Source organism: Phacochoerus africanus, chromosome 7 (assembly GCF_016906955.1).
Source record: "Phacochoerus africanus isolate WHEZ1 chromosome 7, ROS_Pafr_v1, whole genome shotgun sequence".
In the NCBI taxonomy this organism is placed as follows: Eukaryota; Metazoa; Chordata; class Mammalia; order Artiodactyla; family Suidae; genus Phacochoerus; species Phacochoerus africanus.
Window position 1 is genome coordinate 22,445,159 of NC_062550.1, and position 22,668 is coordinate 22,467,826.

General features: G+C 40.4%; 1 protein-coding gene across 1 annotated transcript; it reads left to right on the forward strand.

The window, feature by feature from the left end:
• The first annotated feature begins 1,181 nt into the window (after positions 1-1,181).
• NEUROD4 (neuronal differentiation 4) lies at positions 1,182-9,890 on the forward strand. The gene is made up of 2 exons (XM_047788522.1): positions 1,182-1,486; positions 8,791-9,890. The coding sequence occupies exon 2, from the start codon at positions 8,800-8,802 to the stop codon at positions 9,793-9,795; it is 996 nt and encodes a 331-aa protein (XP_047644478.1). The 5' UTR covers positions 1,182-1,486; positions 8,791-8,799; the 3' UTR covers positions 9,796-9,890.
• The last annotated feature ends 12,778 nt before the right edge of the window (positions 9,891-22,668 follow it).

A 22,668-nucleotide genomic window follows, 5' to 3' on the forward strand; every position in this document is an offset into this window, starting at 1 on the left:
TAGTATTCCAAATCTGACAACCTCTGCAATGAAGATTCCACACTTTGACTTGGTAGCTTGGCCCACAGCTCTCTGTCATTAAGCATACACATATATTTCCTTTAAATCTTTTTGGGTATAGTTTTCTTTTTCTCTTTTAGCAATTTCATCTTACTTCAGATGCCACAGGAGTTTTAGGAATTATTTGACCCTTCTTTACTTCCAAGTGATCATTACTGCTGAAGGCTTAATATGATATTTTGAAAAATAATAGCGGATCCCACTTTGTAATTTGAGGAATTAAGGGTCCACAAAATGAAAGATTTCATTCATTTGCTTTTTGGTTTTTAAATTTTAAAGATACATAAAAGTTGAAAGAACAGTACTATATATATATATATATATATATACACACACATATACATTATACTATAGTTATATATATACAGGTTTGTCTATATTCACTAATTAAAGGGAATATGGGAATATGTTTGACAGGTTGGAAAGAAGGGAGAGGAAGATTCTTCTTCCTTCTATTTTAGAGTTTGGAAGTTTTGTTTTATTCTCTTTTTTGCTGCACCGGTGCCATGTGGAAGTTCCGGGGCCAGGGACTGAACCCATGCCACAGCTGCAGCCTGAGCCACAGCAGTGACAATGCCTGATCCTTAACCTGCTGCGCCATCAAAGGGACTCCCTAGAGTTTGGAAGTTTTAAAGCCAAATTCATATATGTGAGATAACAGTCAGTGATGCTGTGTCCTAAGCATGTATCTTTCCCATTTTTTGACTCTTCAGACATGGGAAACAATTTCATTTGCCCTTATTAGCTCTTTCTCCAAGTATACATCCAATTCTCTTTCCCCTTACTGCCTAAACTGGACCACTCCCATTTCTTATCTTTTTAAGTACAAAGATTTCCAGTCCTCTTTTTCTTTACCTCTCAACTTCAGCAACTCTCCTCCCATATTCCCCTTCTACCAACCTCTATCCCCATTTAAACGGACAAACAAACCAACCATTGGCTCAGCTGGACCTGGCCAGAGGAGCCCTTTGAAATAGGCGTGTCCTTCGGCTGGGGAAAGGGAGGAGTTAGACTGCGGGCAGTATCACCCCTCCCTGGACAGCTGGGAAAGCAATCAAAACGGCTGCCACTCAGTGGCTCCGGCCAGAGCGCAGGAGCTGCCCAGAGGCTGTGGTCCTGAAAACTCCACTCCAGGGAACTAACCAGGGAGAGGAGGTACTGAAGATCGACTAAACCAGCTGTGACGGGGCCATCAGCCCAAAGGCGTCCTGGAGGAGTGTACGGAACGCCAAGGAAGGAGTAGAATAAATAGCAGTCAGAGAAACCAGACCCAGGGGCATTGCTAAGAGGCAGTGGCCGGGTTTAACATGGATCACTAAACGCACCTCCTCCTATGATCTGGATGGTCAGGGAGACTTGGCTTCTCTGAGTCTCCTCCAGGACACAGATTCACAGAGTTTCACGCCAGGGACTGCCACTGACAGAGGTGAGCCAGCGGATGGGGTGGTACGGGGACTATAAAGTTTCTGTGGGTGTTTCCTGCAGACCTAGAGGAGCAGTTGGGGCAAGGTTAAGTCTCTTCCGGGCTAAGTGAGGAGGGAGTAGGATTTAGGAATCTTGAACAGAGAACAGAGTCAGAACACTTGGGGACAGATAATAAAGTCTTAATAATTTCACTAATTCCATAGCACCTCTCACCCAATGTGATATAGATACTCTCAATGATTTTTATAAAAAAGAGATTACAGGAGGTTCCCTTGTGGCACAGGGGCTCAAGGATCAGGTGTTGCCACAGCTGTGGTGCAGGTGCAGGTCTCGACTACCCTGTGGGTTCAATTCCTGACCTGGGAATTTTCACATGCCCTGGGTGCTGCTAAATGAAAAACAAAGAGATTACATATTATCCCCCCCATTGTGTAAAACCCATTTTTCCATTTTATTAATGCAGAAGAAAAAGGCTGATCAGTTTAACTGCTTTCCTGAGGTGGCTCAGCAAGTACTTTGGAGGAGTTGACCCAATCCACCACTTTGCTCACAGTATTTTAAGCTATGCAAGGAATGAAGCCAAGGTAGAGGGGGATGAAGGAAATGAAAATAGACTTGGGAATGAGGGAAGATGTTTGAAAGCCATGGGGTATATTCTCACCATTGACCCCATTTGTTCTGCTAAAAATCCTTGGATAGTTGGCTGGCACAGAGTGGGGGAGGGGCACTTACTTTTCCTCAGCTTCTTCAGATGGGAAATAAGAAGAGCGAGACTGTCCATGAATATTTTTGCCTCCTCCAACTGGCGTCTTTTGCCCACCCCCCAAAACATATTCAGAAAAGTACTAATAAATTTAGAATGCCTCCCTCATTTTTTGACAGAGGGACCAGAGATGAAATGTTGAAGAACAAGGAGGGAAAACTGAAGGATTGAGTAACTTCTGTTTGCAAAGTTCACCATTAGGATCTGAGGCTACGAAAACTAAAGTATGACATGGCTATGCTGGATAAGGGTGTGTGTGTGTATACAGGTATTAATTAAGAGGGAAAGTAGTAGAGTGCAAAAGGCTGACCAGGAAGGGCACAGAACAGCTAACTGGCTATTTCCAGGCAGTGCAACTTTTCAACACACTGATCTGTCTTTAGTGCAAAGACTGCAACTCTGGGCAAAATGTTTGGTCTCTCTGGTCCTTAGATTCCCTAGAAACCGAGTCAAACACTCTCCTTCCTATTGTATCGAGGATTTAGTCATAAGATCAGGCGCTGAAGCTAGTACAATCAGCTTTCCAGAGGAAAGACACTAATCACCACAAACACACATGCACATGCTCTTTAGTCACTTATTTGTCAACTGAAATGTCTCCACAGCAACTCAAAAATTAGTAAAGGTGTAGGATGAATTTCAGGACAGCTCCACATGACAGTAACACCCAGTGACCTCAGCCCACTGATGAAAGTATTGGGGAGTCATAATATTTGCCTTTTCTAGAGCAGATTAAGAAATGAAAACAGGAGTTCCCATCGTGGCGCGGTGGTTAATGAATCCGACTAGGAACCATGAGGTTGCGGGTTCGGTCCCTGCCCTTGCTCAGTGGGTTAATGATCCGGCGTTGCCGTTGCCGTGAGCTGTGGTGTAGGTTGCAGATGCGGCTTGGATCCCGAGTTGCTGTGGCCCTGGCGTAGGCCGGTGGCTACAGCTCCGATTGGACCCCTAGCCTGGGAACCTCCATATGCCGCAGGAGCGGCCCAAGAAATAGCAAAAAGACAAAAACAAAAAAAAAAGAAATGAAAACAAGGAGCATCCATTGTGGCTCAGCGGTAAGGAGCCTGACTAGTACCCATGAGGACAGGAGTTCAATCCCTGGCCTTGCTCAGTGGGTTAACGATCTGATATTGCCATAAACATTGGTGTAGGTCGCAGACATGGCTCACATTCTGCATTGCTGTGGCTGTGGTGTAGGCCAGCAGCTACAGCTCTGATTCGACCCCAAGCCTGGGAACTTTCCTATGATGCAGATTCAGCCTTAAAAAAAACAGAACAACAACAAAAAAAAAACAAACCAAAGTGGAAGAAAATTTTGAATCAAGGGAATTGGCTAAACTTGAAATTTCACAGAAGGATCTCAAAAAGGGGGGGCGGGCAATTCTGTTATACTGTGTAGATGCATAAGGAAATACAGATTTCAAGATCAAAGAATAAAATGAGCTTTACAGAATCAGAATGTGTTGGGGAGAGGGCAGGTGTACCTGCATTGTGCCTCCAGAGCCAGTATTCATTGATTTTTGTCATACTGGAGTCTGTTTCATGTATATTTTGAGAGCTAATTACTTTTCTAGGAATTGGGGAACTCTAAAAATAGTGTATCACAATCTTTTGTGAAATAGTGCTACAGACTTTCTCATACAGCTTCTATTAAATAAGTGCCCTTACATTTGCATAATAACATTATGATGTACTTGTGTGGCATTGTCCCTTTGATTTTCATAAAAGCTTCTATAGACGAAGTGAAAGACAAAAATATTATTTCCATTTTGCCTCAAGAGTGAAAGAATTAAAAATTTTCTGTGCTAATACAAGTAGCGAGTGAGGGAACAGGGTTTCAGTTCCAACATGCATCTCTGAGCTGGTTCATTAACAGGCTAAAAGCGACGGTAGAATTAGGTACCTCTTCTGGAGAGAACAGAGTTGGTTCCTTAATCAAAACTCAGAAGTGCACCACACAAATTTTCAACTCTCAAATTGAAAGTTGGATGTTTTCCTGCTAACCTTTTGACACATTGAAGATATTTAGGTGGAAAAAGTCAAAGGAACGTTTATTTATTTATTTTTTTCTTTATCTTTGAGGAGCCCTGGCTGTTACTTCTATTCGAGAGACACTTCATTTTTTTCCTCAGAGCTCCGGCGCTTGATTCTATAGGAAAATTTTATCCCAAATATTGTTTAATCAGAAAAAAAAGGGAAAAATGTTCAGTGTCAACAGCTGTCTGTATTCCACCAGAAACTTTATGAACTTGAAAATTCATGATTTGGTGAGAGGGTCCAGCCAACTACTTTCTCCCAATTAGAAAACAGGGTGAAAGAGACTAATGGAATATGATGGAAGAACTTTAGTCAATCCAGTAGAAACAGCTGACAGAGCTCTGTTTCTTCACTCTTTTGTAAAAGAATAGGAGCTTTGATATTTAATTTCACTAGGAAGTTGGGGGTTGGGTTTATCAGGGGATTTTTTGAAATAGGTGTTGAAATGGAGCCATTGGCTTTTGCTGGCATAAAGTCAACACTAAGCATAGATTACGATTACACCTATTTTTGTCCACTTGACCAGAAAAACCCAGGGTGAACTTTAGGAACAAAATACCTAACACTTACATGGCATTTAGGAAGTCTGGCACTATTGAAAATCTTTAAACATATGTAATCCAAGGAGGTAGGGCTATTATTACTCCCATTTTAAAGAAGAGGAGACTGAGGCACAGAAAGATTATGAAAGTTGCCTAAAGTCACAAATCTAGTAAGTAATTGAGCTGAAACTTGAACTTGGGTAATCTGACTCCAGGGTAGGTGCTATGTAGCCACACTGGGGAAAAGGGAAGGTTATTAGGCAATTGTCAGCTGAGCTTCTTAGCCAATCAGAGGAGGTTCCATCCAGATACTAAGAGGCATGGTAATGAATATAGCATCCTTTTATTATTCACCCATGAGGAATAATTTTTATTTTTGAATAAGGAAATGTGTGAATGGATTGATAAGAACCCAAGAATAAACACAAGACAAATAAATATATGGATGATGTTTTATAGCACTTAAAGTTTCTAAAAATCCCTTCTCATACTTCTGTCTTGCAAAAACCATGTAAAACATATCCTTATTTTATCAAAGAGAAAATGAAAAATCAGAGAACTTATGTAATGTGTTTGAGATCAACAACCAGAAATTAAAAGAATGGGAACTACAGTGTGTGTTATTCCAGATTCCATGCTTTTGAATTCATGGGATTCTGATAGAGCTAAAGGACCAATATCAATGGGAAGAGAGCAAGTTAAATTGGAGCCACCACATCCTTTCCATGGTTAGTAAGAGAACAAAGCTGAAAACTGGTTGCCCTTTTTATTGCTCTAGCCAAAGTCATTTGGTTCTTTTCCTTTATTTATACCTGCTATAAATCTGACCTGAAAGAGCTCTTTGACTCTTACAGAAAGCATCAAACTATATTAAAGGCAAGGGAAGTCTACTGTGTTCTAATCTCACTTTGTGATGGGTGTGAGGATTGACAGAGATTGGCTAGCATCCAGAGGTACGGAGGTGGAGATGATAAAAAAACTCAAATTCAGAGGCTAGGATGGTATCCAGTTTCAGGGGCAATCCAGGAGACTCTCCGTTCCTCTCCTGCATCTTCCTTTTCTCCTCTCCACGCATGTACATATGACCCAGTGGTAATGATGATGATGAAGAGGAGAAGAGAGAAAGAGAAGGAAGAGGCAAAGGAGAAGGAAACAGAGTAAAGAAAGAAGAGGGGAACAAATGGGTATAAGCCACAAGAAAGCAGTGTGGAAGAGGAAGGAATCCTGGAATATGAGAGTTACAAAGCACCACAGGGCACACTTAAACTAGCCTTCCTTTGGATGATGGTCATTTCCTGGTGACCTGGCTCTACTGATCCGCATCTACTGAAGTCAAAGTGCCTCTTTCTTCCTGCAGCTTTGATGAAACAAGAAAGGAGAAAAAACATAAAAGTACAATTTGAAATCAGGAAAATTGGGTTTTAAGTCCTGCTCTACCAGCTCTATGTCTTAGCATTTCCATTACTTAATCTACCTGACCTGCAGTGACTGTGGCTATAAAATGAGCATAACAGTCCCCTTTTCCCTCAGAGTTTTGCTCTAAGACTACACAAGTGTTATTATGGTGACGTGTGGAACATTAGATTTCCCAAGCCCACTGCATTCTCTTTGGCCTCAAAATTGCACCTGCCTCTCAAAGGTCTGTGTTACTTTAACAGAAAGTTAATTAGGTCTTTTGCCCTCCCTCTGGATATCTGCCGGAGTTAGAAGTGCAGCTCAGAACACAAGCTCCATCATCCATATTAAAAGTGGGATTTTCTGACTTGGCCTGGGCAGCCAGTTGACCAATAGGTTCCAATGTGTGTTTTCAATAAAGCTGCTTATCCAGGAAGCCTTATTAAGTGAGTAAGTCAAGCTGACATGATTTCCTTGCTGATTAACATGAAACATAGGCTGTTTTTGCAATGCAGTCACATTAATTATTTATAGGAGGTAAATGAGGTTACAAGGAAAACAAGCTCAGATTACCAGAAACAAATCAAATCATATATTTATATTTTAAAATGCTATGTACTAATTTCTGCATTCATTGATTTGAGGCTCAAGCCTCAAGGATCAAAAAACATTTATCATGCTCTCCCCTTACTGACATACAAAGACGGTGGAGGGTTTAACATTTCAAAGTCTAGCTGGTGAACTAGGATGCCCCAAGGAGTTTATCAGATATTTTTATTTGGTAAATTACATACCTACAAATCTCTCAATCAATCTCAAAACAACTCAGACTTTTAGAATAAAATGCAAAATTTTGACCAAATCACCAGTCTCTTCTAGTTTTCAAATGTTTCATCATTGCAAATTTTTCACAGAAAATTCCAACTAAACAGTATCTGTTAGGCAAGTGAATTAAAGAAAGTCAGGCTGTTCGTGTCTCTGAAACAGTCCTTGCTATGTTTGTCATCACTATATTCTGTTAACGTTTAAAATCTGTTTCAGATTTTTCACTTTTGATGAAGTCTTACTATAGTAGCTGCACTGAAATAATCTTAAATAGACTTGGCTTGTAATTCTAGCAGCTGCCATAGACTTGTCTGCTCGTGTGAGATGCATGTTCAATGAAGAATTTTCACTTTTAACATGTGGGTGAATTTGGAAGATGATCCGTGGTAACCTTTTCCTGATCCTTTCTAAATACCACATCACTAACACCCCTAACACCACCAGCACTAGACAGAGCATAAGGTGCTCACTGAAAAACAAAATGCTCTTCTGGTGATGGTGAGAGAAATATTTCATGATCACGTGGTGTACCAGCTAGTTGTGGCATGGATCATTCTGAGGACATGCTTGAAGCCAACAGCTGGCAGAGCCAGTGGGAGACAAGAGATGTTATAGGTTAGATGTATGCGACATGTCTCTAACTAGAGATTGAGTAATCCTTTGCAGAACACATAGAAAGTAGTCTGAATGATCTCACTACAATTTTTCATTTATTTTATGGTGTAAATATGCAACAGTTTACTTATGTTGTTGTTTAATATGCTTTAAAAATTTTGTAATAATTGTAATTATTATTTACATATTACCTAATTATAACTACCTTAACATCTTTCCCTTTTCAGAAATTTCTCTATTTGGACAATAATTTACTTGCTTACTCTATTTCATTTTATGATCTGAATTCTGGGAAGAAAGGAAAATATGTTCGAGTTGTATGTCAGTTATTTTTGCAAAATGTCCATGGGATAAAGAACTTGGGGAGAGTTCCCATGGTGGCTCAGCAGTTAACAAACCTGATTAGTATCCATGAGGATGCAAGTTCGATCCTTGCCCTTGCTCAGTGGGTTAAGGATCCAGCGTTGTCATAAGCTGGGATGTAGGCTGGGAGCTGCAGCTCAGATTCGACCCCATAGGGTCTGGGAACCTCCACATGCTGAGGATGAGGCCCTAAAAATGGCAAAAAGACAAAAAAAAAAAAAGAAAAGAAAAAGAAAAATGAAACTGAGGTATTGGCTCTGCAATGAATAATCAAGCCAAATTTCTTTTTCTCTAGTTGATTTTCTTACAATATGCCATAGCTAAATGAGTGTCCTAAACATTTATTTGAGTCTTAGGTTATTTATTTATTTATTTATTTATTTTTAGGGCCATACCCGTGGCACATGGAGGTTCCCAGGCTAGGGGTCTAATCGGAGCTTTTGCTGCCGGCCTACGCCAGAGCCACAGTAATGCGAGATCCGAGCTGCATCTGTGACCTACACCACAGCTCACGGCAACACTGGATCCTTAACCCACCAATCGAGGCCAGGGATCAAACCTGCAACCCCATGGTTTCTAGTCGGATTTGTTTTCGCTTTGCCGCGATGGGAACTCCGAGTCTTAGGTTATTTAGAATGGACGACTTGGACTAGATAATTATAACTATAGATTGAATTCCAATACTAATTCGGTGCTTTAACGCTAAATATAAAAATAAAGTTTAAGTCACATCAGATATTCACAGGCTGTTGTTTCCTCTTCCAGAGTCTGGAAATGGCAAAAACTTATGTGAAACCCAAGGAGATGACAGAGTTGGTCAACACACCATCCTGGATGGACAAAGGTCTGGGCTCTCAGAATGAGATGAAGGAGGAGGAGAGAAGACCAGCTGCTTATGGGATGCTTGGCAGCTTGGCTGAAGAGCATGACAGTATTGAGGAGGAAGAAGAGGAAGAAGAGGATGGAGAGAAGCCCAAGAGACGAGGTCCCAAGAAAAAGAAGATGACGAAAGCTCGCCTTGAGAGATTCAGGGCTCGAAGAGTCAAGGCTAATGCTAGAGAACGGACCCGGATGCATGGCCTGAACGATGCCCTGGACAACCTGAGGAGGGTCATGCCATGCTACTCTAAGACCCAAAAGCTCTCCAAGATAGAGACTCTTAGACTGGCTAGGAACTATATTTGGGCTTTGTCTGAGGTCCTAGAAACAGGACAAACACCTGAAGGGAAGGGCTTTGTGGAGATGCTCTGTAAAGGGCTCTCTCAGCCCACAAGCAACCTGGTGGCTGGATGCCTCCAGCTGGGCTCTCAGTCTGTCCTCCTGGAGAAGCATGAGGAGAAATCTCCTCTTTGTGACTCTGCCATCTCTGTCCACAACTTCAACTATCAGTCTCCCGGGCTCCCCAGCCCTCCTTATGGCCATATGGAAACACATCTTATTAATCTTAAACCTCCAGTATTCAAGAGTTTGGGAGAATCATCCTTCGGGAGCCATCCACCTGACTGCAGTACACCACCTTATGAGGGCCCACTTACTCCCCCCCTGAGCATCAGTGGGAACTTCTCCTTGAAGCAAGATGGCTCCCCTGACCTGGAGAAATCCTACAGCTTCATACCACATTACCCCTCTGCAAGTCTAAGCTCAGGGCATATGCATTCGACTCCATTTCAGGCTGGTACCCCCCGCTATGATGTTCCCATAGATATGTCCTATGATTCCTACCCCCACCATGGCATGGGAGCCCAACTCAACACAATCTTCACTGATTAGACCAGCATTTCAGAGGAGGATGTGGAGATATTTCCCATAACTCAAGTGGTTGAGCTGAAGATTCAGTGATCTTAATGGAACCCTATAGATGTATATCAAACACAATAGTTCCAGTCTGGTTAGGCCTTCCTACACCTGTCACCCTCTTTTCTCATCAACTTCTCAAATTGTATTGATTCTTTAGGGTCCTCAAGTGAAGTTATTTGGTTGTTTACAATCATGTGAAAATAGAACAGAAGCCCTGGGTCCTATTTTAGTGGTGCCAAAAACTCACTGAATGATCTATGCCAATTGATTCTTCATTTCTGGCCTCTGTTTACTTACTGGTAAAATCAGGCATTTGTTTTAAGTGTAGATAATTTATAAAGTCCTTCAGAGTTCTGAAAATCTGTGACTTTGGCGATCACTCCTATAAACTCCTAGAAACTGGAAGGATTGGGAATTAATAGGAAATGGACACTATGTGTGGAAGGATCAAGTGGAGCTGCCAAAGGAGCACCAGGTGCATATCTCTCCAGGACTTAATGACAGGACTTCTTTGCATCTATCTAAAAATAGCTTCCAGAGGCTAAACTTCTAACTTGGCTGTCACTGTGAATAATGTTCTTTAAGAGACTAGCTCTATTTCTTGTTAGGCTGAAAGCCGAACATATCTTCCTTAGTAATTTCAGAACTATAATAGAGATCTCATACCAGCTCGATTCTTGATAACATTCCAAGAGCACTTTTCTCAGTAGTAGAGGGGGACAAGCAAATCACTGAAACCTCAGGCGATGACCAATGGGACTTAGAGAAGTCATCTAGACCATTTCATGATGAAACTCAGGTACTGCTATTGGAATCAGCAAACAACAGAGGTCAAATTCAAGAGCAATACAATGGCTGTTAGATACTAACCCATAGTTCGGGGACTCCCTCTAGCTCACACCTGCCCGTAAGAAAAACACTAGAGTTTCTTTGGCAATATGAATTTCATTTGGTTAAAGAAAACATGGTTAAAACGTCACTGTGCTGTTGGGTCTGCCAGGACAATTATTTAAAACGAACCAGAAGCCTAAATGGTTTACATGATGGTGGATCACGTCCTGTTCTGACCAGACAGGATGAGTGCAGGAAGCAGGAAAGGTATCTAAACAGGGCAAGTGAATAAAAAGTGATAACATGGATTAGAATATCATTTTCAACAGCTCAGCTACACCCTAAAACCTGTCAAACTATTAGTGTATCTTGACTTTTTACCTTCTTATTTATTATCTCCTTATAGTCTAAGCCATCGTCTTTCCTTTTTTTCCTTGTAGCACTAACCCTGCTGTATTTTGCACCCTTGGTTTGTAAATCTACTTAAAAGTATCCTTAAAGAGAGATCTTAAACTCCATCAGCCACCAAAGTTGTTCCCTTCACCACGATTTGCCCTAGAAGGAACAGACAAGTAAATTATTTATGACGCCGTCCTATGTGCTTTCTGAGTCTACACTGGCACTTACCTTCCTAAGAGGCTGTGGGGGGATCTATTTTTTCGAAGCTAGCATTTTCTGACATTTAAGTTTGTAGATAATGAATGTTTCCTGAGTTATTCACTAGATAATATTTATTTAATTTATTTCTCCCTTCTTTCATGCAAATTCCTTGGGTTCTGTACATGTGCTTACAAACCCTCCCTAAGATGTTATTTGGAAAGGAGTTCATAATTTTGCTAGGAATTCCTGAATTTTGGGGTGAGGGTTGGTGCAGAGTTACCTGTAACAGTTTTATAAAAAGCAGCAATAATTTGAATGGCTATGCAAATTAATACTTTTAGATGTTTTTCCCCTTCACTCTAAGATGAGCCAGTTATTTTTTTGGAATCTGTTGTTTATGTTGGGAAGTATGGTACCCATGAACTATTATGGTATTGTTCAGAGAGACTTTATAATTGAATTAAAATTTGGAAATGCAGTATAATTGGACAGAACCCACTGTCCAATCCAGGGTGGTCTTATTCTTCTGGGGGCTTTATCTGATAATGCAAAGCAATTTTAAATATTTTGTAAAAAAATGTTTTTCCTTTTTTTTTCTAGCAGAAATAAAGCTGTGAGTCTTATTAGACCTTGTCTTGCACTGTCAGTCTTCAGAATTTTTCCTCACTCTCATCTATTAATTTTCTTGGACTCTTAAGTCCTATGAGCAGCATCAGAGCACAGGCTGGTCTGTCAGAGGGATCTACGCATCCCATATTTCAACTGATCTTGGCAGAAGATTTGAAAGGTCTAAACTAAGTAGCTAGAAGCCTAGAAGAACTCTGCCACTCACATAATCAACCCATGCAAATCTGCAATTGAGAAAAAAGCATCTTCCTATTTACAGAATGTAGGGCTATGGGCAATCTAAGTCATCAAACAGATGACTTAGAGGACTCACAGAGAGGTGGACCACAAGAAGAGGAACTATTACCCAAAATTTAGGTTGACCAACCAACTATTCAAAAAATCATGAAGCATGTTTGTTAGCAACTGCTTCTTGACATTTTCTTCTTTTGGTTTCTTTCTTTCAGATTTCTATAGTTAAAAATTTCCAGGGTCCCTTTTTCCATGCATAAACTGCTGATGACAAAGAAATAATAATGATGATGATAAAAATAAACTTTAATAAAATATAGTTGGATAATCAAGAGAGAGAATTGGTTTAAAGTATTTAAGAAATAAAAATTACAGAATGAAAGTCATCCTCCCATCCCAATTTCCATCTGTTCAGGACCCACCCTCCAACTAGAAACCACTTTTTAATTTTTAGTTTACTAGTTATCAGAGATCTTTTATGCATATAAAAGCAAATATTAGGTATATTAGGTACATGTATTACTATATACACACATATACACCTATGCATATATACATACACACATATATGCATATATATGTATACACATATGCATACATTAATGTATACATGTATACATACATCAATATACATACATATATACATACATTATCCTTTTCTTTCTTCTATCATTGGTAGCATAATATAACACAGTTCTGCATACTTTGTTTCAACACCTACATTTGGGTATTTTCATAAAAAGCTTTCTTAATTCTTTGTTATAGCTGGCTAACATTCCATGTTGAAACCCCATAATTTATGATATTAAATTAAAAAATTTATATTTTTCCAATCTTTTGCAATACTGAGTGAATGATAATGTACATGTCACTTGATGCTTAGTAAGAGTAGCTTTATTTGGCAAAGAATATTCTAGAAGAATAAAGGTAAACTGACAGATACCTATGACAATCCCATCTTAGCTCTTACAGAATGCTTACTATGTACTGTCGCTTTTCTAGGTGATTTACATATGTTCATTCAATCTAAAACAATCCCTATAAAGGAGACATGTTATCATTCTCATTTTACATATTATGAAGCTATGGCATAGAGTTCAAACTCACACTGTTAGTGAATGGTAGAGTCAGGATTTAGACTCGTTGGTTAATCCAAAAGGTTTGAAATGATGTTCAGTGGTTGTCTGCCTGGTAGGTACATAAGGATATCTTATCTGCAAAAGACCAGAGTTGGTGGAAGTGGAGGTACTTTTACACATCTCTCAGATTGTCCATATGACATATGGCACCTGTTGTATCTATGACCTGGGATGGCCTGTACCCAAGCAATGAAATAGAATCTGAGAGAAAATTCTTTTTCCTTTGACAAAAGCTCAACTTTCTATCATACGTTGCCCATTTAGCCTATGTAGCTGTAGGCTAGCTCACAGATCAATGCTTTGTTTCTTGAAAGTGCCCATCTTCCGGAGGGCTTAAATCAATTTCCTGCTGTCATCTCACATAGCTTTAGAGTTTTAGAAAAAAAAAAAGTTTTAACAGGAAATTACAGACATGAAAACAATATGATCTTTAATCACCATAGAAACATCCTATCTTCAAGTTTATTTTCTTCCATCTAACTTTGAAGTATAGTTTGGTTCATTAATTGCAAGCCTTTGCTTTAGGAGCTAATAAATGATATTTTAGTTATGTAACTTATTGGTTGAATAACCTTTGTTAAATTGATGAACCCTGCAAAGCCTCAGTTCTCTCAAATTTAAAATGGCAATAATAGTAATGGCTTCATTTTAGGGTTATTCTGAAGAATTGAGATAATATGTCCAAAGCACATAGTAAGTATTTAATACGTGGTTTTATTACCATCCTTGGTACTTTATATTATTTGTTGATAACCTTCACATTGACTTCTCTCTTTGCCTCTAATATACGACTGGGGAATGCACGCAGTGACTGCAGCAGGCTTAGGAATTTCATAGTGTTCCTCAGCTAAGAGAGCTGAATTGACCACACTTGGGTTTGGGGCTAAATGGCTGAGTTAGGAGATAACTAGGTAATTTCTTTAACATTTCAATGCCTCAATTTCCTTCTTGATAAAAAGGGCATGAAAATTCCACCACATCCATAGAGTTGAAATGAGAATCAGACATGATGACAATGCCAATGAAGGGTTTATCTCAGGTTCTAGCACAGGGGAAGAAATTTACTATTATTATTGTTATTAATATTATTGGCAATGGATGGGAGGAGATGAGGAAATTGAGAACAAGAGAGCAGAGAAGATCCCTTGAATTTGTACAGTAAATCATTGACTGAAGACATGATCAAAGTCCCAGGCTTTTGACGAGTACTCCACATGTTGGAATATGCTGTTTTCTAACTCATCATAGGGATCTCTTCAACAGAAATCCTCAAAGGCAAATTTTCTGAATTTGGAAAACAGGAAGCATTATAATTTTTTTTTCTTTTCTAGAAATTGGCATGGAGCGAAAATAAGCCTGGTGGTAACTGTTTGCTGTTATCTAACCTAAGACTAATGTAGGAAAAGAATACTATTATCTCACAAATACAGAGTACTATATATTTCTTTTCAATTCAATTTTGCAAATAGTTATTGAGCATTTCCTAGGGGCCAGGCACTAAGCCAACTGCTGGGAATACAGAAACAAATATATGACCATGCTTTGTAGGTTTATAGCTTGACAGAGTATAATTTAATAAAGCCTTTCTACCTAGTTATCATTCAATATTAACAGGAATATGAGGCAGGTAGTTCAGGTATTATAGATGCTATTTGACAGAAGAGAAAGCTGATATGCAAAGACATTTACTGATTAGCTTGGTTAAGCAATTAGTTAGAAGTTAAGTCAGAGACTATCTGATTACAATTTTTTTTCTTGTTTTAGATAAATAAAGTCCTGCTTTATTTGTGGTTCAATAAAAAACATTTTCTGGGATAAGGCTAATGGATTATTATGACAATTCTGGATAACTTACTGGTTGAATAACTTTGGTTAAATTAATTAACCCCTCAAAGTCTCAGTTGCTTTGCTAAAATGGCTAAAATTAATTACAAGTATTAAATAAAGCAAAGAAAATTGTGGCCAAGGATAGACTCAGATGCCTAGTAACCAGGGATGTAGTTGCTTTTAAAATCGAAGGAATCCAATTATGGCTGATATAATACACATTAAAATAAAATGTTTGGTCAGTAACTCATAGGTGTGTAATAAATGGATCAACTGGTTAAATGTGAACTGAAGGAAATTTTAGAAGACAATGGCTAAAGACTCAAGGTAAGGAAAAGGAAATCATTGTTTATTGGGCATCTAAACCAGGTATAAGTCACAAAGTTAAGTTCTCAATACTCAGTCAGTCTTCAAAATAAGTCATTGAAGGAGGTTCCAGATACTGTAAAAACCTATGTAGAAGTGTGTAAATAAATATGAGAACAATGCAAGATCATGTAAACTCTCTGAGCTTTTGTTTTCTCAGCTTTAAAATGAAATGATTATGCCATTAGACACCTGAAGTTTCTCTCATCTTAATATATGTATGAGCAGCAACTGTCCATTTTCTCTATAGATGATGAGTGAATGATGATTGAATAAAAGCAAAAGGGGACTAGAAAACATTAAAATCACCATGGTGTGGGGTGCTTTGGGTAGTTTTCTAATTACTAGTCAGCTATCTTAAGGAATTGTGTGCTTTCAACTTATCAATTTAGATGGCAATTTTCTAGGCAATGAACTTATTCTCTAGAGACAAGCACTACAAGATGTTGGGCAACTGAAAGGCCCATGATCTATGTTGAGCTAAAGTAAACTCATCAAAGGTCAAATTGAGAAACTGTGTTATTCCTAGAATTGTGGCCTTTCCAACCCCAAGTGGGAAAGAATAGGAAGATGCTGATCATGTTGTTCCCCTCACTGCAAATACAGCATGTTCTCTGTTATCCATATTAAATAATTTATATTGTAGACGATGAATGAAAAATATTTCATAAGTAAAGCTTCTTTCTCTATGCTGGTTAATATATTTCAAATTTTAGGGGTGTGTGTGGTGTATACACACTATTAATGTATCTATATAAATGAACATCAAGGTATATATGTAAATATAGTTAACGTATATATATATTTGAAAGTATGTATATGTATATTTTAATGGAAGTATAGCTGATTTACACTGTGTTAATTTCAGGTGTATAGCAAATTGATTGTTATATACATTCAGTTATCTACGTGTGTGTGTGTATATATATGTACATATTCTTTTTCAGATTCTTTTCCATTTAGGTTATTATAAGGTACTGAATATATAGTTCCCTGTGCTCTATAGTAGGTCCTTGTTGTTTATCTATTTTATACATACTAGTGTGTTTCTGTTAATCTCAAACTCATAATTTATCCCCTTCCTCCAAAGTCGTATATATTTAACACATACATACTGGTACATGTTGAAAACACACACACACACACACACACACACACACATTTGAATGCACTCGAAAGTCAAATGGAAACACTTTCTGGATCATTTAATTTTTGGCAAGTCTAGTCCTTAAGTTCTTTCCTTCATTAACTTAAAGTTACTAACTGAACTAGAAAGTCAGGCACAGGGAGAGAAGGAGGCGGCAGGGAGAGAGAAGGAGGCAAGTGGGGAAGGGTCTAGAGTTTCCCTTTGGGTTCAACCTGGAGGGGCAGCCTGACAAAGGTAAGTGTTCTCTTCTCCTCTGAGAGCTGGCCTCTGAGCTGAGCTGAGGCAGATCCAGGGCAGGCAGCACGTGGCTGCCCCACAGAGGGCCAGGCACAGCCGCAAGCTGCTCAGGGACTCGTGGAGCAGACGCTCCCCTGGCTCCTGCTCAGCCCACTGCTGCCAGCCGGCAGCTTCCCTCCTGCCAGACCCCTGGGCATGCTGATGGGAATGGCACAATTACCTAATCCCTGCCCAGGGAGATCTGGGACACATGCAGACAGATGGAAGACCAGGGGGATTCAAAACTGTTTAGTACCAGAGGAGCAAAGGAGACAGGCGCTGGAGAGGTTTGGCTCACGGGCCAGGCTTGAAAGGAGGTTCTAAATTCTTTTTTCCAAGTGGCTCCCAGGCAAGCTGTTTTCTCACCTGAACAGAAGTTCTAAAAGAAAAGACCTAGGCCTTCCCCTTGCTGCTGGCAAATTCTCTGAGAAAGGGCATTGATTCATTGTCTGGGTTTCCCCAAAGAAGAGGAAGGAAAATCCTCTTGGGGAGAATCTGGGCGAGTCAGAGGTCCAGGGAGGCCCATCCAGGGCAGATGACAGAGTCAGAGATAAAGACATCAGGACAGAGGCATGCCCTTCCCATTTCCCTTCCTTATTTCTTCCCTTTCCCTCACGCATTTTCACCCTCAAAGTCTCCCTTGCTGCCCCTCAGTAGGTCTCTGTCTGGACTCATGCAATAGTGTTTCTTTTAAACTTCCAAGCCTTTTACATCCAACGTCTCTTTCCTTTCATGAATCCATCCTGACCGACTGACCACCTTAAAGCAAAGCCATGGCCATGTCGTTTCTTTGGTCAAAACCCTGCATTGGTTCTTCAATCACTATAGAATGAAGTCCAGACTTCCCCACCTAACATTTAAGACCTGTGCATCACAACTGTTCTTAGTTTAGGTTTATATAACAGGAATGATCTCACTAATTCTCCCCTCATTTTCATTAGAAGCCACCCATCCCATTCCTTCCATGCACTTCCTGCTACACCATCTCTACATTTGTGTTGCCTCTCTGGGTTACCATTCCTCGAATCAACATGAACTGAAATTTCTTCCTTGCCTTTGTTCCTGGCAATGCCTTTCTCTGGACTGTTCCCTTCTCCATCGTACTGAAATGGTATTTATCCTTCAAAACTGAGCTGAAATTCCTCCTTGATAATGCCTTTACTGAATATAATATTTTTGTCTCCTTTATTTTATATTTATGTTTATTTTATTTATATTATTGCCCCCCCTTTTTTTCCTGTTTATTTAATTACTACCTCCTTCTTTTTGAAGGGAATCATGCTAACTGATCCTAGGATGTTACAAATTCCACCTATGTCTCTTTTACTAGCTTATAAGCTCCTTGAGAAGAGAGGCATTTTTTTTTCCTCTTTTTATGGCCACACCTGCGGCATATGGAAATTCCCTGGCTAAGGGTCAAATCAGAGCTGCAGCTGACAGCCTACATCAATACTGGTTCCAAACCACATCTGCAACCTATGCTGCAGCTTGTGGTGACCCCAGATCCTTAACTCACCGAGCTAGGCCAGGGATCAAACTTGCATCCTCACGGACACCATGTTGGGTTCGTGACCCGCTGGGCCACAATGTGGACTCTAACTGTTTTATTCTTTTCTTATATTAAGAAATATATATATTCTTATATCCAGTACAGTCCTTTCCACAAAATAAGAAGAAAATAAAGCAATTTTGGGAGTAGCCCTTAAACTTGTGCTGGGAATTGTGATGTTAACTTCACATTCCCATGAATTCATACAACTTTGGAAAAAAAGTTGTGTTTTTTTTTTTTTTTCCATTTCACAGATGATTTGAAAGAGGTTCAGATAAAGTTCAAGTTTTCTCAGCTCCTAAGAAGGGAGCGATGACGTTTTGTCAGAGTGACTTTTGCACAAATGTATGTGTGAATGAAAAAGACTGTAAACAGTGCATGGAGTTTGTCTTCCCAGTGTCTGCTGTGCTGTTGAATAGAACAAAAACTTGACGATAAAAATTTTTATTTAGAAAAAGCCAGATAGGCCAGTTGAAATAAGGTGGAGTGAGATACAAAAATGATTAACGTTGTTGAAGGAGTAGAGTTTTAGAAACAAACAAAACCAGAGGAACAGGAAAAGAGGCAATGTAAAGGCTGAGAGAGACTGAGAGACAACGAAGCCGAGAGACGTCTAAAAGAACAGAACAGAGGTAAGAGAAAAGGCATGTGGATGCAACTTCTGCTTGTGGGACATCTCAAGTATTTTCAGATACTGTCCCAGAGGACCCAGGGGCTCCATGGCAGAGGGGGAGGTGAGGTCCATTTCAGGAATTATGCAGCTGTTGCTTTTGTTTTGTTTTGCACAGGAGCCATGTGTGTTAATTCCTAGCACACAAAAAACACTGGGCACCACCACACTCTCCACCAAGCCTCCTTGAAGATTATATCTTCAGAGCAACAGAAATACCATCACCATAACCCATTTAGGAGAATAAAGACTACAGGTCTCCTGAGTGCCCCCATTCATCAGAAGACGTATGCCACCACGTGAAATTTCTTGTGGCCATGGGATATATCCTCTTTCCTGACAAGGTGCAGCAAACAAAAATGGTTTAGCGATGATGTGGACGAATCAATTTCTCCAGTTCACAGAGCCACTGAGGTCTAATGATCTGTCTGGGGTTTGTGATCTGGACAAACTCTGTGTGAATACTAGGTTTACCACATACTGTCCTTAACTTTGGGCAGGATTCATAAACTCCTAGAACTTGAAAATCTTTATCTGCCAAGTGATGACAATATGGTGCAGGATTTTTGTGACATTAAATATAATGATTATGGAGTTCCTGTTTTGGCTCAGTGGTTAAGAACCTAACACTGTCTCTCTGAGCATGCAGGTTTGATCCCTGGCCTTGCTCAGTTGGGTAAGGATCTGGCATAGGTTGCTGATGCAGCTTGGATCTGGTATTGCTGTGGCTGTAGCACAGCCCTCAGCTGCAGCTTCCATTTGACCCTTGGCCCAGGAACTTCCATATGCCTTAGGTGTGGGTATAAAAAGAAAAAAAAAAAGAAAAAAATTAATGATTATGATGCATGTATCATGAGGCCTGGCACATTACTGGTGATCAATAAATGGTACTTTGTCATGGTCATCATTATCAACATCATCCCTTCCTATGCAGGTGAGATCTCCATCACATGGGGCTAATGGAAAGACAGACCAAAGAAGAGGCAAAGAAATGAGAAAAGGGGACCAGTGGGGGTACAAATAGTATTGGATAACAACTGAAGCCATCAGAAGGAATTACTGGGTTGCAGTCTGGAGTGTGTGACTCAGCTGGAGCCTGAGTACAAAGGGTCCCTAAGCAGAAGCATCAGGGACAGACAAGGGGCAGCTGACACTGTGCCCACAGTTGGCACAGTCCAACAAGATTTTCAAGGATAAGCGGGAAAAAAAAAAAAAAAAGCAGTCCTGAGAGGGAGCACCGCTGAACCATGCTGCCCTGTTTTTGAGCAGCAGCTGCAAACAGGGATAGCAGCTGCAGTCGTTCTCAGCAGCCTGGATTCCCAGGGAAAGTGGGCATCAGGCAGAGCAAAAGGGAGGGAGGGAGGGACAATCGTGGGGCAAGGCCCTGGGTTCCCAGGATGGGAGATTCCACTGCACAGAAATAAGGGGCCTGGGGTGGCTAGGAAAGAAAGGGTGCTCTGAATGTGAAATGATGCTCAGTGTTGAGAGCAGCTGATGGGTCAGTGCAGAGAGTTAGATACGGAGTCAAGAACTTTCTAGCTATTTCTGCTCCTAGATTGTTGCATAAACATGGGCAGATAGTAATCATAAGAGCGAACACTGTCACTGTAACATTTGGAATGGATGGGCAATGGGGTCCTACTGTCCAGCACAGGGAACTGTGCATGGTTGGGTCACTTTGCTATCCAACAGAAATTGAAGAAATATTGTGAATCAACTATACTTTAATAAAAAAGAAGAAGAAGAAGAAAAAGAGCTACCACTGATTGAGCACTAACCAAGTGCCAGGCAAGGCTCTTCCTTTAATATATGAAAGAATGTAATTCTTAGAATAATACTATGAAATCGGTGCTAGCATTGTCTGCATTTTACAGATGAGAATCTGAGGCACAGAGGGACAAAGTAGCTGGGTCGCCTAATAAGCAAGTGACAGATCTGAGATTTAACCCAGACAGTCTGGCACCTGAGCCTGTACTTTTATCCATCACTCTCTACCTCGCTGTTCAATGGAACTGTCTGCAATGACAGAAAAGTGCTATCGTATCAAGCACTTGAAATGTGGCTGGTGCAGCCCAGAAACTAAATTTTTAATTTTATTTAAGTATAACTAATTTAAATTTAAATTTCATTATATGGTGAGGGCTATACATATGGCAGAGCTTTATGCCATTTCTCTAAAGCTACAGATTTCTAAGGTTTTCAGTTATTCCAATTTTTCCATCTAAAAATTGTGGAGGGAGTTCCCATCGTGGCTGGGCAGTAACAAACCTGATGAGCATCCATGAGGACGTGGGTTCGATCCTTGGACTCGCTCAGTGGGTTAAGGATCTGGTGTTGCCACGAGTTGTGGTACAGGTTGCAGATGTGGCTTGGATCCCACATTGCTGTGGCTGTGGAGTAGGCTGGCAGCTGCAGCTTCAATTAGACCCCTAGCCTGGGAACTTCCATATGCCTTGGGTGTGGCCCTAAAAAGACCAAAAAAAAAAAAAAATTGTGGGTTTTCACACAGGATGGAAAATACATGAAGTGATTTCCACCACTTCCTCTATGCCTGCCCTTACTGATACCATTAATCAAGCAGGACTCTTTCCTACTGAGCCTGGATCTCCAATCCATCACAACACAAGACTCTGGGCAGTTGCTGTGAGGGACTTAGACTCTTCATGTGAGAAGAAAGTACTCTCCATCTCTGGACCCTAGACAGTATCCAAGGAAAGTACCAGGTTTAGGATCTGGAGGGAAAGAAGACATCTCTTCCAGCTTTTTGCACTCCAGGAACACTGGTTTCTTTCCTCACCATCAGTTGCACCCTCACCAAGCTGCTTTTCACCCACACAACATCTTTCTCAACCCTTAAACCTAAACCTGGGGGGATCCCTCTTTTGCAGAATACTCAAGGTTTTAACTGGTTTTCTCTAAAGACCCTACCCCGGTCACATTTGCTGCCCCAGATGTCTATTCTCTTGTTCTCGAATATGTATGGAGACAAAGGAACATTTTTCCCTTCTGAATATATTGATGAAGAGATCCTGTACCAGCATCCACAGGGCATCTCTGCACATAGGAAAGAGAGTGGCAGATCAGAGACAAAGGAGATGCTATTTCCGGCAAAGATAAGGGAAGTAAGTCTCCAGATAATTCTTGGACTAAAAATTTTTTTTCCCCAGAGCCTTGAAATCACCTGAATAACCTACCCTTGGCTTCAGCTTAAGCCTTTGCAAAATCCAAGACCTTATTTGACTGGTGTTTTTCTAGTTGGTTCTTAACTAACTTGTTCTCTCTCCGCAGAATGACCCTCCAATTTCTCTTGGTCTTTTGCCTGCCAAAGACCTGCTTACATTTCAAGATGCAGCTCGAATGTCCCTTGCCCTGGGAAGCTTTTTTGATCCTGCTCCCAGCACACACACGTCTCCCAGGCTGGATGAGGTTCCCCTGCTCTGTGAGCTAATAGCTCCTCAGCTCCCACCCATAGTGTCCACACCCACCACCTCTGCAGAGCATTCTATGCACTGCCACACTCCTGTGCTCTAAATCCACCTCCCCTGAAGACTGTTGGCTCATCAGTACTAGGAAGAGAAATGAC

Coding starts and splice junctions, on each gene's coding strand:
- NEUROD4 (XM_047788522.1), top strand. CDS start 8,800: ATGGCAAAAACTTATGTGAAACCCAAGGAGATGACAGAGTTGGTCAAC.